The sequence below is a fragment of the Mirounga leonina genome, unplaced genomic scaffold (genome assembly GCF_011800145.1).
Source record: "Mirounga leonina isolate KUSES-001 unplaced genomic scaffold, KU_Mleo_1.0 Mir_151, whole genome shotgun sequence".
Lineage (NCBI taxonomy): Eukaryota > Metazoa > Chordata > Mammalia > Carnivora > Phocidae > Mirounga > Mirounga leonina.
In genome coordinates, this window is record NW_023270377.1 from 1,403,663 (window position 1) to 1,421,077 (window position 17,415).

General features: G+C 53.8%; 1 protein-coding gene across 1 annotated transcript in view; it reads left to right on the forward strand.

Annotated features, from left to right (window-relative positions):
* Window positions 1-11,668, forward strand: part of NDUFA10 (NADH:ubiquinone oxidoreductase subunit A10) — a 93,271-nt gene extending 81,603 nt beyond the window's left edge. The window contains exon 10 of the mRNA XM_035006740.1: window positions 11,158-11,668. Within this exon, the coding sequence (XP_034862631.1) occupies window positions 11,158-11,409 (252 nt within the window). The 3' untranslated portion in view covers window positions 11,410-11,668. The remainder of the gene's footprint in view (window positions 1-11,157) is intronic.
* Window positions 11,669-17,415: the final 5,747 nt, after the last annotated feature.

The window sequence follows — 17,415 nt, forward strand, 5'->3', positions numbered from 1 at the left end:
TCCCCCTACACCTGGGAGGACAGATGGCAGCAGAGGTCTCGGGCCTAGGAAAGGCTGTGGAGCCCAGATGTCATGAAGTGATGACACTCTGGCCGCAGGAGCCCACGTTCATCGTTTTAAGGGATGCCCAGGACGGCGCCGGCACGCGGCCCTCCGTCCCGCTGCCTTCCTGCACGGCTGGGGGGTTCCAGGCTGCCTCGGAGCAGGGAGCCCAGCCCGGGTCCAGATCCCGGGGACTTCTGGCCGGCCGCCAGCCCGGAGGCTCATCAGCACGGCAGCCACGCAAGATACACGATTCCTCTCCCGGGGTCTTCAAAGCCAGGGCTCCAAGTGCCGCCCAGCGCCCGGGCTCCACGCCGGCAACCGGCCCCCGCCCCGGCTCAGCCCCAGGTCCCAGCTCTGCCCCCGCCCCGCTCGGCACGCCCCACCCCAGATCTGCTGGGACCAGCCCTCCGCTCCTGCAGAGCCCAGAGCTGCGCCGATGGAGGACGCTCGGGACCCGCTGAATTGGGGCATCGCCGTGTTCAGAATGGACGAGGGCGCCGCGCGTGGGGATCGCTGGCCCCGTGCTTCGGCTGATGTGATGACGTGGTTGCGACGTTATCAAGAGAGGCGTGGGGGGCGCGGTCTCCGCAGGTGCCATCTGCCCCACCCCTTCGTCCGCACGCGCATGGGGGCTGCCTTATTGGTACACTAGACTCCTCCCCCGGCCTCAGCCGATTGGCTCAGGGCTGGGCACATGATCCAAGCTGGGCCAATCAGGGTCTTCCTTGCAGGTACTTCCGGGGCTCATACAGGTGCTGATTGGCGTGGTCCACCTGCTCTCTGCGGTGGGAGGCGGCCCTGTGTGGCCGATGTCAGGCTGCCTCCTGCCTTCCGGTTCCCCGTGGGGTTTGGCCCGTGGGGAAGCCCTGCCGGAGATGGGGGGGAGTGGGGGTCACCAGCCGGGGTACCTGTTCCCTGTCTCTGGCTGTGTCCCCCCTGAGGTCACAGCTCCCCATGTCTGCCTCGCCCCTTCAGGCTAGGGGCCTGCCACCCCGCGGTTACCAGCCTGGGGCATCACACTGTCCCTTGTGGTTCCCTTAGCAGCTGGTCTCTTCATTAAACCCTCCTGGAATTACCCTAATCGACGGTGCCGTCTGATTTCTGCCACCATCCTGGTCCCCCATTGGAATTGTGCACCAGAGCAGAGAAGAAGTTGAACTTTGTGCGGGTGGTGGAACTGAGGACACGTCCACCGTGTGGCTCCATTGGCCCGTGTGAAGCAGATGAGGGAGGACGCATGTCCCTTCTCTGGTTCCACGCCTGCCAGCCCTGTCCTTACAAGATGTCCCAGCAGCCCAGCATAAATGTGCTTTTCTGCTTAAAGGGTCCCAGGTCATACTGTTGTGTGCAACCAGAAGTCCCCTCTGATACATCACGTGCAACATAAAATCTTGTAATTGCTTCAGACTAGTTTTAAAACAAAAACAGAAGGATTTTCCTTCCTTCTAGCTATTAACTTTTCCACAAATCCAACACTATAAAATGTTGATTACAGGTGCTGTTAGAGGAAGGTGGTTTTTAGTGGAACCAAGCAGGATGACTCAGGCCACTGGAGAAGGATGTCCTGTGACAGAATGCAGACACACCAACGGTGGCAAAATGGGAGGAGAGCTGAATGCGCTGGCATTGACACATGATGCCTCTCAGCTGAATTTCTGGGGATCCCCCCTCCTCTCTCCTGCACCTTCCAACCACTTGACCATCTACACACATCCTGGGCCCTGCTGACGTCTAAACTGGCCCACCTTGTTTTGTAGGCCGAGAAGTTTAGTGCTGGAGCCAGGCGGAGGACATGGATGCAGGAGCTATTCCTGCAGGTGGCTTGGATCTGAAAGGTCTGTGTCATAACGTGTGACATCCAACTTGGACAGTGAACAATTTAATACAAATTACGATGCATTTTTGGGGGGGTTTCTCTTGGCCCAACTTATTTTTACAGGTACACAGAAAAGACTATCGGGAATGTTGAGTAGCTGGAGTTATGATTCATGCGAAGATGCAACTAAGCAATGTCAACACAGACATTTGTGCACAATCCCAGGGATCCGGGACCATCCCTGAGAGCCGCCTTTTGATCAGAGTGTCTGCACATGAGGGCCGACCGTGGAGGAACGGCTTTCCTCACCACATGTTGTGTCGGATGGAGGAGATCTCTAAAGATATTAAGCATATGTATTTATAAGCAACCATCAACATATGAGCACTATTGCTTTCTTCAGACGTTAAATGGCAACTTCACAAAATCTGTCCATGCCGATGCGCTCTGGACCAGCTTAGGAATCTGTATAAGCCCCGCCCTAAAGACACCCTTGGAGCCAACAGGGACGGTGTGGCAGTGTGCCAGCGAGTGAGGCCCGACGTTATAAACATACCTGCACGGGCCGTTTATGAGTGCCACGGGCGGCCGCGGGACAGACCCCCTGGTTTGCCTTCATGTAAACGCTGCGGTGTGTGATGGTCGATGACACCGGATACTATCTGAAGTAAAACACACGTCCGCTTGTTCCCCCGACTGACAGATGGGACCCTGTCACTGCTTGCTTTCTTTCCGGCTGTCTCTTGCACAGCCCCCATGTAATTCTCAGGGGGACTTGCACTGCGGGTTCGCCGATGTTCCGGTGCCTGACTCGTGTCCCGGTCAGTGCGCCCATCCCGCACAGAAGTGCCTTCACTCTGCTAATACAAAGGGAGTGGCATCTTGGGTTCAGGATCGCTTTCCTAACAGTGACAGTGGTTATTTCCTGAATTAGCTCTTGCAGTGATGGCAAGTTACCTGCTTTGCTTCCTTCCTAACACCATGCTTGTGGTCTTGACCCGTCGGCAGGCAGCGACACCAGGCCTCCCTGACACGTCCTGGGTGGGAGTCCTCCGCCCTCCGTCTCCAGGCTGCCTTCCGGCTCTGCCCAGAGCTGGCGGGCACCTCGGAACGCAGCGCCGGCCCCCGGCAGGCCTTCCCGTCCCCCTCAGCAGGGCCCACGCTGGCTGGGACACAGGGGTCTCTGACCTTGGGGGGTCATTCACGAGTTCTCCGTGGTGCAGGCCCACCCCTGCTGTTAGGGATCCACTCTGCTCCTGTTTCGGTGTTTCCATCCAGGGGGTGGAGCCCACGCTCTGGGGACCCTGTCCCTGCACAGAAGCTCAACATGGCCGTGGCCTGGCGGCCTCTGGCGGTCCTCTCCTTCCCGCGGCAGTACATGGTTGCCCCTCAGACACTCTGGCCCCGGCTGGTGGCCAGACATGACCCGCCCTACCAGGAGCTGCCTCGGGCACTTGTCACGCCCAGCCTGCCCTGCGCCCCAGGGAGGGCGGGGGCCTCAGTCTCCAGAGCTCTGGGCCTGTGGGCTGCTGGTCACACAGGAGGGGTGCCCCTGGGGGGGTTCACACGCCACACTGAGGGCACTGCGGCCCCTTTGCCTGTTAGATGTGTGTCATATCTGTGTCCTGTGTCGTACATGCAGCCACAGCCTGGGAGGGGAGGGTCAGAGGGACCTTCTCATCTCTCCGCCTCTTTAGCAGCGAAGGAAACCGAGGCTTGGGGCAGTTTCATGGAGAAGGTGCTGGAGAGAGGGGAGCTGGTGTCTGATTACTGGGCACGCTCTGGCGCCGTCAGGAGCACCATGTCCTGTTAGCGTCCCTGCAGGTGGACGTCTCTGTCGGCCGTTGTCACGACCAGCCCCTCTCCGTCCCTCAGCTCTGCCTGGAGGCGTGTGGCCTGGACCTCAGGCTCCCAGGACAGCAGAGCCCCGCCCACACTGCCCTGTCCTCTGGTTGACCCTGAACTTTGCTTAAATCCTGCAGGCGCCAGGGACTTCTCAGGCTCTTGAGTCGCCTCGCACCTGCTGGAAAACGCCAGGACCTTGGTCCCCCATGGAGCTGCTCTCCAGTGCTGGATACCAGTCTCGGCTTTCCCAATGGAGAAACTGGGCGGTCAGTGCTGAAGGGCGGGGCTTTGTCCCTGTGCCCCCCAGAGCTGGAATGAACGGTGCCTGGTCAGGGCCAGCCATCAAGGGGCACTGGCTGAATGAACGAACCCAGGGAGAAGCCGCAGTTCACTGGTGCCATTACCATGCTTGCCCTTGAGCATCTGCTGGGAGGTCTTCCTTCCTGGACTCTCTGACAGGCCTTTTTATCTGCGTCCTTCCCAAGGAGGCCATGAAGGTGTGCGCCTGCCGCCAGGACCCGGGGACATCCCTGAGGCTGGGGCTAGAAGTGCGCACCTGCTGGGGCCTTGGGCATCCCCCACCGTCCCATCCCCATGCTTTTGGTCAGCGGTAACTTCAGCACAGACATGATTATGAAGAGGGGAACCCATTACACGGACTGTATGGATCCGAAGACCGCAGACTTCATTTCCTTTCCAGTTCCAAAGTATTTCACACGCAGCTGTGTGCCCAGACTTGCTATGGAGGGAACAGCACCCTGTGCTAGGAGTGTCGTGGCCTCAGGCTGGTGGGGTGACAGGTGACAGAGTGACCACAGGGCTCCAGGGCAAGGTGTCAGGTGGGACGCCGGGCTCCCCATTGCTGGGCAGAGTCACCGTCGTGGATCATGGGGAAGCCGGCCGTCTGGCGCTTCAGAGAACTGTGAGCTCCTGCACCCGTGAGCAGGGCCTTACCTTTGGTTTTTGCTGGTTTGCGGTCGTCTGCTTGGCCGTTTGGGGCGAGAGTGTTGGCATTCACTCCAGGAAACGCACTCTGGGATGGAAGCACTTACTCCCCCAGGGGGCTGGGTTTAGGGAAGTCAGACCTGCCTGGTCATGATTAATGGAGATAAATCTGCCCAAGAGAAGCTAAATTTAACAGAAACTTCAGCCCTCTGCTTCTGCACTCCACCCTTGGCCGTGGCAGGCAGTGGGTGTTTCTGTTGGCCAGGGCCCAGACACCATCAAGAGGTGGAAAACAATCTCCAGAAATCTGAAAAATGTTGAACAAGGAAAGAAAATGTTCAATCGACCAAAAGAAACAGTCTCCCCCGCACCCTCTGAGTTTTGCCCTGCTGGTTCTGGGAGGAAAAAATGAGAGACTGAAGGAGAGAAATGTGCCTCGAAAACACGCGGCCCGCGGAGACAAGGACAGAGTGCATCCGTCCCGGAATCGCAGCGCTGGACAGACCCTGCGACCCCCCGGCACCCCCACCGCCGTGAGGAGGGCCCTGCCGAGGGGGGTGGGGCTCTCCCCAGGCTCCCCGCCCGGCCCGGCCCGGCCCAGGCGGCTGTTGGGAGAGCCAGCACGTCCTCTCTGTCTGGACTGTGGACACATGAGCGTCCAGGTGTGATGTGAACACCTCTCCACATGTCACCTGATAGGTCATCTCTCCACAAAGATGTGCTGCTGGGACACAGGGTGCCCCGGGAGGCACCCAGCGGAGGTGGGAGGGTGGGGGAGCCTGGGGGGAGGTGGCACGGCTCTCAGGGTCTCCGGGCAGGTCCTCGTCACGGAGCATGAAGGGGAAGTGCTGGAACCCCACACTAAGTAACAGAACTGCTGGCTCGCTGCCCTTGGAGGCCTTGTTTCCGGCAGGTTCCACGTCTGGCTGGAATGGGGGGTCGTGGGGGAAGCACCAGGGCCCACACTTTTGGCCCTTCTGGTTTTTCTGGGACGAAGGAGTGCTGAGCCAGGTTCCAGATGTGCTCGCTCTTCCTGGCGTGGGCCTGGGGACTGACCGTGGGCAGCAGGGGGACAGAGTGGCCACAGGGAGTCACTTCCCCTCAGGGACCCCCTCCCCACCGGCACTGGGTGCAGCTGTGCCCAGTGCCAGGGGTGCACTCTGGGTGGGCTGGGGGAGGCTTCCAAGGACGTCCCCTGGCTGCCGTGTGGAGACCACTCCCGGTGCGCTGTCCTAACAAACAGGCATATGGCGAAGTGGTGGCGTCAGGTGCTGACAGGGGCCAGCTTTTGGAAGGATTGGGCTTTGAGGGTCCAGGGCAAGGCCTGAGAGCTTGCTGTTGTTCCGAGCCCTGCAGCTGTGCTGGGGCGACCCAGGCCCAGAGGGCGGCGGCTCTGTGCTCCCGGGGCCCCGGGGAAGCTCACAGCTGCCCATCTGGCTAACGGCCCAGCGTCAGGCCACGCACGCCCTCCCTGTGCCGAACACCCCAAGCCACGGGAGGCTGAGGAGGGGTGTCTCCCCGGGACACGAGGGCCTTTCCGTGGGTCAGCGGACCCTCTGCTGCCTGCCTCCCCCCAGAGCTCTGCCTCAAGGGTTCCATTGGTTCTCAGGCCCTGGGCCAGACCGCAGCTCGGTTACCTTCCTCTTGTCTTACAGAAAACTTAACCTTTTAACCAAAGTACAGAGGACAGAATTCTAGGGGCCCCAAGACTTCCACGTGTGGGGCCCCTGTCTGGAATACTTTCCCCCGTGGAGTGTGGGCGCCATCTGTGAACACTTCACATGGCAAGCAGGGCTTGGTGAGTGTAACTCAGGTTGCTGGCTGGGCACTGCGGACTTAATCCGAAAGGAGATCCCTTGGACGGGCCCAGCCCAGCCACCTGAGCCAGACTCAGAGGGCATGGATGCTCCCGCTGGCCTGCAGGAGGCCAGTGACCCCGCTGGCCTGAGAGCCACCAAGCCGGGCGGTGCAGGCGGCCTCCCCAGGCCAGGAGCCTCCCCAGGCAGGACCTCCAGAAGGGGACACAGCCTGGTTGTGCCATGCTAACTGCTGCCCCACAGGACTGGGGCTGGCGAAGCAAGTACGCTGGGATTATTTGTTACGCAGCAACACCTGACTGCTATGGAAAGCAATGCAAACACACGGTGGCACGGTTAGCAAAACCAGACCGCAAAGAGAAGGGACTGAAAACCAGTGATGACGAGTCCATCCAGATGGGACTCTGGGTCGCCTTTCAGGTATTTTCTGTTTCTCTCTCTTGTATATTTAGCAGCTGTATTGAGCTACAGTCAACATATGACACACTGCGTGTTTTCAGATGGTACGGTTTGGTCGGTTGGACGTGTGTTTACTCCCGTGAAGCCTGCACCACTCTCTCGATATCGAACCTGTCCGACTCCCCCAGAGTTCCTCGTGCTCCTGTGAAGTCCCTCCCGCCTGCCCCTGGCCGTCCACGCCACCCCCAGCTGCATGGTGACACCTGTCACCATCTACTGCAGGAGTCCCCGCATCTCGGTGACCCACGCTGAGCTGTGGTCCGGAAGCAGGTGACCCTCCTGCAGCTCCTACGTCACCCCCCACCCCTCCCCGCACCACGTGGGCATTGTGTCATCTTGTACCATCACGGGAAGAGGGGTGAGGACAGGGCAAGAGAAATTTTGAGATGAGACAGACCACATTCACATACCTTTAATTACAGTGAATGCTTGTAATTGTTCTGTTGTTACGAGTTATTGTAACTTCTCACTGATTTATAAATTACACTTTGCTGCAGGCATGTATGTGGAGAACAGTCTCTGCAGGGTTTGGTTCTGTCCCTGGTCTTGGGCACCGGCTGGGGGCCAGAAGCAGCCCCTGCAGATCAGGGGGGCTCTGTGCTCTCACGTCCAAGGATTTTGTGTCAGGGGAATCATGCCGTCCGAACTCCTTTGTTTAGTGTTTTACTCTCTTGGGCCTCCAGTCGGGCTGGTCCTCATGCTGCCTTCTAGTTCAGCAAGTTCAAGTTCATCTGCAAGGTCAAACCTTCTGTTAATCCCATCCAGTGACTTCCCGTAGCGGACACCCACTTTTCGTGTCCATGCCTCTGATTTGGGTCCTTTTAGCCTCTCCACTGCCCTGTGTAAGGGCTCCTTGAACGCACGGGGTCAAGTTAGGACGATGGCCTCCGTGTCCTGTCTCCTAACACCGTCATCTGCGTCACATCACCCTGTTTCAGTCGACTTTTCCTGCCCTAATGGGTCACACTTGCCTGCTTCTTGGCATGCCTAGTGAGTTTTCATTGGATCCAGACATCATTGTGCGCGTCACCTCGTCAGGGCTGCGTGGTTTTGCATTCGTGTAATGATCGGTTTCCTGCTCCGTGCTCCCCTGTCCTGCGTCTGTCTTATCAGCCTGGCCAGACTCCAGGCTGGGTCCGAAGCTAGACCTCGTCTCCGGACAGGGAGCGGGCCCGGGGGGGCTCGGCTTTGTCTCCGTTTGCAGGCGTGATGCCCTCCGTTTCCTCGTGGCCGGCGTCTCCGAGAGAGCCCTTTCCTGTTTTGTCCAGCGTTGCGTTGGTTCAGACCAGAGGGTAACTCTGGTTCCTGTTATCCCATCACAGCAGAAGCCGAGAGAGCCGTGTTGTGCATTGTGAAAAAGACAGAATCAAGCCAGACTTGGTATTTGGAAACCTGATCACTACGCCTGGGAATTGAACGGTCAGTCCTAAAGGGTGGTAAGGTCAAGTTCGGGAGCCCGTGGTCCCCGCAGAGCTCTGCACTTGCCAGTGGCCAGGAGTGAGGGGGAAGCAGGCCCTCTGGACGGCACGCTGGGCCCGGGAACACTCAGAGCTGCTGGCGGCGGGGGCGCCTGAGCTCCGCGTGTTCACAGCAGAGCCTGACTGGCTTTCATTCCCAGCTGGAGCGTCCATGATGGTGCTGCTCCTGTGTCCTCCCTGCGCAGTGAGCCTGAGATACGCCCTGCCCCCACTTCCGCCCCTCCCCCCGGGCTGCTCACTCAACACTGCGGACCCTCCTCACCACACACCTGCTGGTGTTCATCTGCCTCATCAGGGGTGACCCGATACCCCACCCAGCCCCCACCCACGCCAGTCCATGCAGGCCACGGAACTCCGGGGTGAATGACTCCATGTCCCTCCATGGACGGTCCTCGTACCCTCAACTCTTTGAAGGCTCAGGAAATCAAGCGTGGGAGAACACAGGGGCTCTGCAGGTGCCGGAGTGAAGCTGGACCCCCCACATCGGGCCCCCGGCCCCCGCCAGACCTCCCTGGCCTGCTGATGGCCATGCTGGTGGGCAGCTGAGCTGAGCAGGGGCCATGGTGCCCAAGGTCAAGCGTGCAGGCAGGCCTTCCACGTGGTCTGTGTCCCCAGGCCCTGCCCTGCCGAGTTCTAAACTGCCCACAGTCATCAGCTCCCACTGTCACCGGGGCTGGCCAGGCTGTGGCTGAAGTCAGAGGTGGCCAGGGACGGGGTAAGGATGCCATTGACCTCTGAGGTCCTTTCCAAACCAAGCACCAGACCTGGGAGCAGGGAAGGGGGTCGGGGGTCCTGCAAAATCTTGTCGCCTTCATAATTTGCCTGAGGCTGGCCTGGCTGAAGAGGGGCGGGTTTGACCCATGACCTCTGTTCAGGGCTGCCTGGGGCACTTCCCCTGGTGAGGTTTGGGCTGTTTCCCTGCAGGAGGTTCAGGGAGGTTGGCTGGAGGCGAGCGAGCCCACCCCTGCCCTCGGGGTCACGGCTGAGCTCAGGTCCCCGTTGGACACCCCCGTGGCCCCATCTCCTCTGCAGGAGCCCCCAAAGTGTGCTCTGGGCACCGGTCCCGAGAGACGCTGATCAGCGTCAGAGTGGGGCGGGGGGGTAGGGGGTCCCCGGAAACAAGGGTGGGGTGGGCTGCTTGTGGAGGAAAATCCTCATCGGGAGCTGGATCTCGGGGCGAAGGGCAGAGGCAGCCCGTCCACGGGGCAGGCCTCCCACAGCCGCACACACGCTCGAGCCGTGAGTGCTGAAGGCGAGGGGGATCTGCCCTAACAGCGTTCCCAAACTTTTTTCACCTGAATTTTGTTAGTTGAACCTGTTGGTCTCCTGCAGAGCAAATGCATCTCTTGGTCCACACCCATGTTCCTCTTCGCAGCCTTGAGAGCCGGGCGCCCCCAAATACCGTCCTTGGGTCCGGAACCGCGGGAAGGGACGGGGCGCCCCTCGTACACATCGCTGTCCCCAGAATTCCCATTCTGTCCAGCTTCACTTCGAGGGATCGCAGAGTCCCTTAACCACAGCAGTGAGTCCAAACGAGAGAAAACCAGACTTGCTCTAGATGAGAGACCACGTATCCCAGATTCCAGATCAATAGAAGAGACGTATTGAACAGCAGTGAGACTAGTCTACTTGCACTGTCTGGAAATCACGTAAGATGGAAACTATTTACTAATAAGATCCACGTGTGTAGAATGTACATTTATAAAACACTACCCTGAAATTACCATCTTATCAGGTCTCTGGGACATTGTACAGACACTTAATAATAGCAATAAAACCAAAAGAGAAAAAACAATTGGATTTATTTTAGAAGATAAAAATCTGGCTGTGTTTCTGGGTTATTTTAGTGAATTTATTAGCAATAATAAAGATAGTGTAATTACACTACTTATAAATAGGATAAAATGTAAGAAACTAATGTGAGAGTTATTTAAATACTCTGCAGTTGTAGAACATTATCTAAGAATTATAATCTAAGAGGTTTGAGACACTGAGTAATCACTTCACGGCGATAAAACTGAGAAAAGTCGGAATTGCTTGAGCAGAGAGGAAAGCGTCTCACTGTGGTTCTGGATCTTCAGAAGCAGCCTCGTTGGAAGACGGGGACGACTTGGAGGCAACTCACTTGTGCTTTGAGGCTGTGTGGACAGTGCTTGGTGTAGACACCTCTCTGGGCACCTCTGGGGGACATGTGCGCTACAGGGCCCTGGGTGGGGGAGACCCCCAGGCACTTTCCTCCTCCCCTTTGTTCTGGAATCCAGGAAAGGATAGTCCCTCTGCCGTGGGATCAGGGGTGAGGGAAGGAGGGTGTGCGGGTCGGCGGCACCCCGTTCCCACGGCAGTGACCTCCCGTGTGACCTTTAAGGGCACGGGCTGTTCTGCCACTTGAGCTAATCCAGTGCACGCTTGGATTCGTTCTCCGTATTTAGTTCAGCCACCTCAGCGTGTCCCCGGGACTCCTTTGGTTCACCATCCAGGAGGTTCCCCAGGGGCCCCTGCTCTCTCCAGGTGAGAGCTTCTTGCTGTTGCAGAACAAGGTCACTGGGCTCCCGAGAAAGCATTGTCCGGCTTCCCCAGAGACGGCAGTGTTCTGTCAAAGCATCTCTGTGAGCCACCCTGTGCTGTCCCCCTGTTTCCTGAGGGATCAAGGAGGCTGAGGTGGCAGCTCCTTGATTCAGGGGACTCTGATGTGCCTTCTCAGACGGGATCCTCCTGGGAATGTTGAGATTTGTCTTCTTTTGTTCCTTTCTAGTTCCTTGCTGGTGGCCTCGTTTCCCACTTTCTGATCTGGGCTCTCTGTCACGCTTCCAGAAGGTGCTGCACGTTTGTTGCCAATTCGGCGGAGCTTTTCAAGAATGCAGGGTCTTCCCTCCAGGCGGCCAGACACTCGGGGGCCCGTTTGTCTCTCTGTGAACCACGTCAGAGCTCAGTAACGAACAGGCCAGCGAGAACCACCTGTGTGGCTATCCCTAGCAGTAATCCAGGTGTCCTGCCCGGCGCCTAGCTCCAGGGGCAGCGTGACTCACAGCAGTGGGGACGTCGCTGGCGCTCCACGGTTCGGAGGCCGCTGTGGAGTCCCCCCAGGCTTCCAGGACCCACTGGTCACAACAGACCAGCTGGAACAGCAGAAGCATTGCACCCAGGACCAAAATGGCGCCCTGTAGCCCGGGAGACCCGGTGGAGGTGGGTGGAGTTGGAGACATAAACCCTGGAAATGTGCTTTTTTAAAAAGCTTTATCATAAAGTTCACCCTTTCCAAGTGAGCGGTCTGATGGTTTCTAGTAGTTTGATTGTGTGGTGTGACTGTGGCCATAAACATGTTGAACCGAAGGATCTTTTCATCATCCCACTAAGACCCCCTCATGGCTGGAATTTTGGATAAGTTGACGGTATGTTCTTCGTTTTCTTTCTGACTCTGGAGACCCTGTCTCCTGCTCCTGGGGCCTCCGAGACCCTCTATGGGGCCACAGGCAGCCATGGTAATGTTTTGGGAGAGTTCAGAGGGGCTGTCCTGCACCCACAAAGCTGCTGCTGGGGTGGGAGCCTCTGGCAACCTAATCCCAAGAACCGCGTCATAGGACTTGGTGGTGTTCTCTGGAACCTAGTTTGAGAAATACCGATGGAGCACCTCAGGTGGCGTCTCCAGCTGAACATGCCCTCTCGCATTCTGCCTCCCCCACTCCGCCATCCTGCACACACACAACCTCCCGCGTGCTGGCCCCGTGCTCTGTCCTTGCAGTAGACGGGTGCTTCGCGTTTGCTTCGTGTCACTTTCAGAGCTGGACTACATGACGCAGAGCGACATGTAACAGGACCCCCACTCCTCCCTCGATCATGACAGAATTCAATGGTTGGAATTTTGCTTTGGCTTCTAAACAACTGCCCCTTCCTGGAAAAGGGGGTGGCGGTTTTCAGGGCTGCGGTGTGTAAGGTGGCCCCTGCTTAGACTTGGCGCGTTCATGCTGTTTGGTGACGTAACTGATGTGAGCCCCACCATCACCGCAAAGTTGAAGGCGGTGTTGGTGGCTTCAGGTACCATGTGATCAGGGCCTCTGGCGCTGACCCCTGGCCCTGCCTCTTCTGTGCTGCCTGTCACTCTGGTCCCTGGACGCATCTTCGTTCTTCCCAAGTGTTTCCAGTAGAAGAAATATGGCGGCCGACAACGTCCAGCCTACATCGTGGGGGCTCTGGATCCACGAATGTCCATCTCTGTCTCCCTTTCACCACGACCAGATCTCAGAGCAGCCTGAGTGAAGTTCAGTCAAGGAGAGTCTTTGCCAGTGGGTGTGGGGCATGTGTTACGTGTGTGTGTGTGTGTGTGTGTGTGTGTGATGGGAGCAAGGGCTCCCTGTGCTTCTGGACCCACAAGAGTAGGGACGGGGAACTTCAAACAGTATTTAATTTTATTTAAAACAAGAAAGAACCATGACATTTTTTGCAACTCAAGGATCATGGAACCACCGTATTTATTACATAAGGAACAAGCCAGCAAGGCCCTCTCATTTGTGGCTCATATGTGGCTCATTTGACTGCATCGCTGGAGAGCTGTTTGAGCACAGAATCCAGGACATACAGGTGTCCTGAGCCATGGTGTTGACGAGGCAAACACCCCTCCTTTGGCCTGAACATTGGGCCACCATCAAGCTGGCTGCTGTGGGCTGTCCCCACTTTGGGTGGTCACCGTCTTAAGCTCGGCCTGGCTCCAATGTCTCCTCGCTTGCTGGGACTCCCAGGGCCCAGCCCCCACCCCCTGCCCTGTCCACCTTCCAGTCCAGACTGATAGCACCATGCCCCCTCCGTGTCACGTATCCCATTCCCTCACTCACCAGCTACACGTCTGGACAAAAGATGTATCAAGCCATCCACGTGGTAGTTGGCATCTTGTTCCACAGGCGCTTGTCTTTATTCTTCCTTATTCTGTGCTACTGGCTTTTAAATAGGAACCAGGTGGGAAATCCACACTCACTCAGCTGACGACGGGCCTCCTCCAGCCAGAATTTGCCCAGTCCTCAGGGGCTGCATGTGGTCCTGTGTCCTGGAGCCTCCAGCAGTGTCTGGGACACAGTAGGTGCATGATACAGGCTTGCTGAATGAATGAATGATTCAATGATCTCTTAAAATGATGGAAAACACTTTATTGCAAATCCTGGTATATTCCAGCATCTCAACTGTTGCAGTTGACCCTTGAACAACATGGATTTGAACTGCACACGTCCACTTATATGTGGGTTTTTTACAGTACAGACTATAAATGTATTTTCTGTCCCCTATGATTTCCTTAATAATGTTTTCTTTTCTGTAGCTTACTGTGTTGTGAGAATACAGTATATAATACATACAACACACAAAATATGGATTAATCAACTGTTTGTTATCAGTAAGGCTTCTGGTCAACAGTAGGCTCTTAGAAGTTAAGTTTCGGGGGGTTAGAAGTTATATGTGGATTTTCAGCTGTGCAGGGTGTTGTTCAGATCAATTATATTTTGTCACTGTCACGAGAGAAGGCTCTCTGTGCTCCCCTGAACTCTTATTTAAGCATTGCCCTGCTCTGCTGCTGGCTGGTCTTCAGTGACAGGTGTGACTGGGGTGACAAGGAAAGGATGAGGCGTGCCCACTCAGAAGGTGTCAGCAACCCAGAAGGGATGAAATCCATGGCCCCCAAAGTGGCAACGCAGTAGCAGGAGCAGTGTGGGAAAGGGCTGGTGCCCATGGTGCCCAGAGAGGGGCAGGAGGCAAGGGCCAGAGTGGATGCCCACTGCTCTTGCTGGGAGGACACTGCTTGAGGCTCTGCCCACCCCCCGGGCACCCGTAACCCTTTCCAGGCTATTTTTCATTTGATGTGGAGTGAACACTTCTTCATCCTTACTTAAAAGTTAACAGGATATCTTTTTTTCTCTTTTCTTGCCATCTTTGATAACTTTTTTCCAAATGAAATTCATTTCAAAGTGCATTTCTTTTCCATTTCCTCTCTTCCTCTTCCTCCTATTTGTTTTACATCCAAGAACTATTCATCAAGCCTTTTCTCTTTGGCTGGTGTATAGAAATTTTTAAGGTAATGTCATGGCTTCCAGAAACACATGTGTTAGCAGCGGGGACAGGTTAAACCTCTCTGAATTAACACATGGTAAATCCCATGTAGATTATTTTCTCCCTCCTGCCCATTGTAGCCCCCTGAGGTCCACATCACCCTTGGGTATGAGATACATTTGGTGAAGGAGTGAATAAGGGCTAGTTAGGGCCTACCATGTGCCAAGGGCTGTGCCTTGTGGTGTTTGTACTTTATATAATATTAGATTCTTGTAACCATCCCAAGGCAGTAATACCATGCAACAAGGGACCATGGAATCATTGACAGGTGACCACATGGAGGTACAGTTCAAGAAGAGGAGCAGAGAGAAGACATTTGAGCAGGAACTTGAAGGGTGTAAAAGCAGGATCTGGGGAAGGGATAAGAGTCACCCAGAATCACTTGCAGGGTTCGATGCCCCATAGAGTGATTGACACATTCGCCATCTTATCACTTCCTCCCAGGAGGACTTTCGGGTCACTGATGGGCTGGACTACCCAGGGAGAGGATCTGAGCTCCCAAAAGTATAGGGGAGTACTGAAGCATATGACTAATTACAGTCAAATTAAGAATGAGACACGGGCACTTTTTGGTACCATTTCAGAGAGGAAGCCAGCATTAGCCTTGAGAGCTGTGTGAGTTTCTAGAACCTGTGGGTTTGTCCAAAGGTGATCTTTTAAACACACCTCTCTTTCCCTCAAGGTTAGGAGAATATTCTCAAAACATGAAGGACTCCTGACTTTGCATCTTGAACAGCAGGGCAGGAAGAGGAGGTGGACAGGGCCTGGGTGCTAAGATGCTAAAACTTCTGGACAGGTGGCTTAAGCAGAGAGGAACACCAGCAAAAAAATAGAACACCACAGCTCCAGAGGGGAGGACACCACACGTGGCCTCCCTGAAGCCTGCAGGATTAAGACATGGAAGGAGGGAAGGAAGTTCTCATCAAATTGAGATATAAGACTATTGGTATTATATATTTCTTCTTGAGTAAGCTTTGGTAGTTTGTGTCTTTCAAGAATTTTTCCCATTTCCTCCAAGTTATCAAATATATTGGCATAAAGTTGTTCATAGTATTCATTTCAATGTCTGTAGAGTCTGTAGTGATGTCTTTTCATTCATTCCTTATATAAACTTCCCTTTTTTCCCCAGATAATCTGAATAGATGTTTACCATATTTATTCATATTTTCATCAACTTTTTGATTTATTTATTGTCTCCATTTTTGTTATATTTTTGTTGATTGCATGGATTGCTGATTTTATCTTTATTTTCCTCCTATGCTTCTTTGGGATTAATTTTGCTCTTTTAGAAGCTCTTCAGAATGGAAGCTTTGATCATTGAGAGCCATTCATCTTTACTAATATATACATTTAATGCTACAAATTTCCCTCTAATCACTGCTTCAGCTGTACTCTATAAATGTTGATATTTTATGTTTTCATTTTTATCCAGTTCATGATATTTTCTAATTTTCCTTATGATCTTTTTCTTTGACCCAGTGGCTACTTAAAAGTTTGTGCTCTATTCCAAATATTTGGGGATTTTTCAGATTTTTGGGGGGGAGGGTGTAGAGTTCTGGTTTAAGTCTGTTGTGATCAGAAATCATACTTGTATGATTTGAATATTTTTTACAATATTGGGGAATTTTAATGGCCTATCTAGATAAATATTCCATGCGCAATAAAAGCAATATGTATGCTGCTTTATTGGGTGGAGTGTTCTGTAAGTGTCAGATAAGTAATATTCGTTTATATGTTTATTCAGGTCTTTTTATCCTTACTGATTTTCAGTGTACTTGTGTTACCAAAAGCCAAGTTCAGCTGCCTGTCACTTGAAAGGCCAATACTCAATAGATGAGCTTGACTGGAAGGGAATATGAGCTTTGTTCAGGAGGTCAGCCACCTGGGGAGAAAGTAACCTCTTGTCCAAAGGCCAACTCCCAGGTTTCAGCCTGGCCCAGAGATTTTTAAAGGGGCTTAATCAGTTAAGGGAGTGCAGTTGTCTGTGACATTTCTTGATTACATGCAGACTTGATGATGCCAACTACAGAGTTATCTCTGTGCTTGGAGGTTGTGCAAGAAGTTCTGGTTCCTTGGTGCCCAGGGGTGGTTGTGTAAGAGTACTCTATTCTTTCTGCAAAGGAGGGCAAGGTCTACAGATGTGCAAAGCAAGGTCAGTAAAGTCATTTGTGTGAACTTAAAATAGAAAAGAAAAATTGCTGAAAGATTCATGAGCTAATCAGAAAACTAAGGGGGCTTCAACAGACCTGCTGGCCTCTGTGGCCTGGGGATGCTCTGGTCCTTTATTCCCCAAAGCCAGTGGTCGGCAAATCTCAAAGAAAGTAACTTAGTTCTATTACAGATTAAGGGCCTTAGGTCAGCAAGCAAGGAGTGTATTAATTCAAAGCAAGTTAAACCTTAAGGCCAGCTGGAGTGTTGTCATGATTGTTCTATTAATTATTGGGAGAGGAGTGTTGAAGTCTCAGACTGACATGGTGGATTTGTCTGTTTTCCTTTCAGTTTGAACAGTTTTTGTTTTATTAATTTAAAAGCTTTGTTATTAGATATATTTAAGATTTTTCTCTCCTTTTAATGATTTAACTGAAGTTATGATTATGAAATGTTTCTCTTTTCCACTGATAATTTTCTGTGCCCTAAAAATCTTTATTGTGTCATATTAATATAGTCTGTCTAGTTTTCTTTGGAATGTTATATACTTGATGTATATTTCCTATCCATTTTAAGGTTATCTGTTAGCAACCTTAGTTCCATCTGCAAACTTAATTCCTCTTTGCTGTGTGAACTAGCATATTCACAGGCTCTAAAGATTGGGAAGTGGAAATCTTTGGGGGAGATCAGTATTCTGTTTACTACAGTCAGTATTCCCAGAGATTTATCACATTTTTTATCTTTCAAAAAATTTTCTTTTATTTTTCTTTAATGT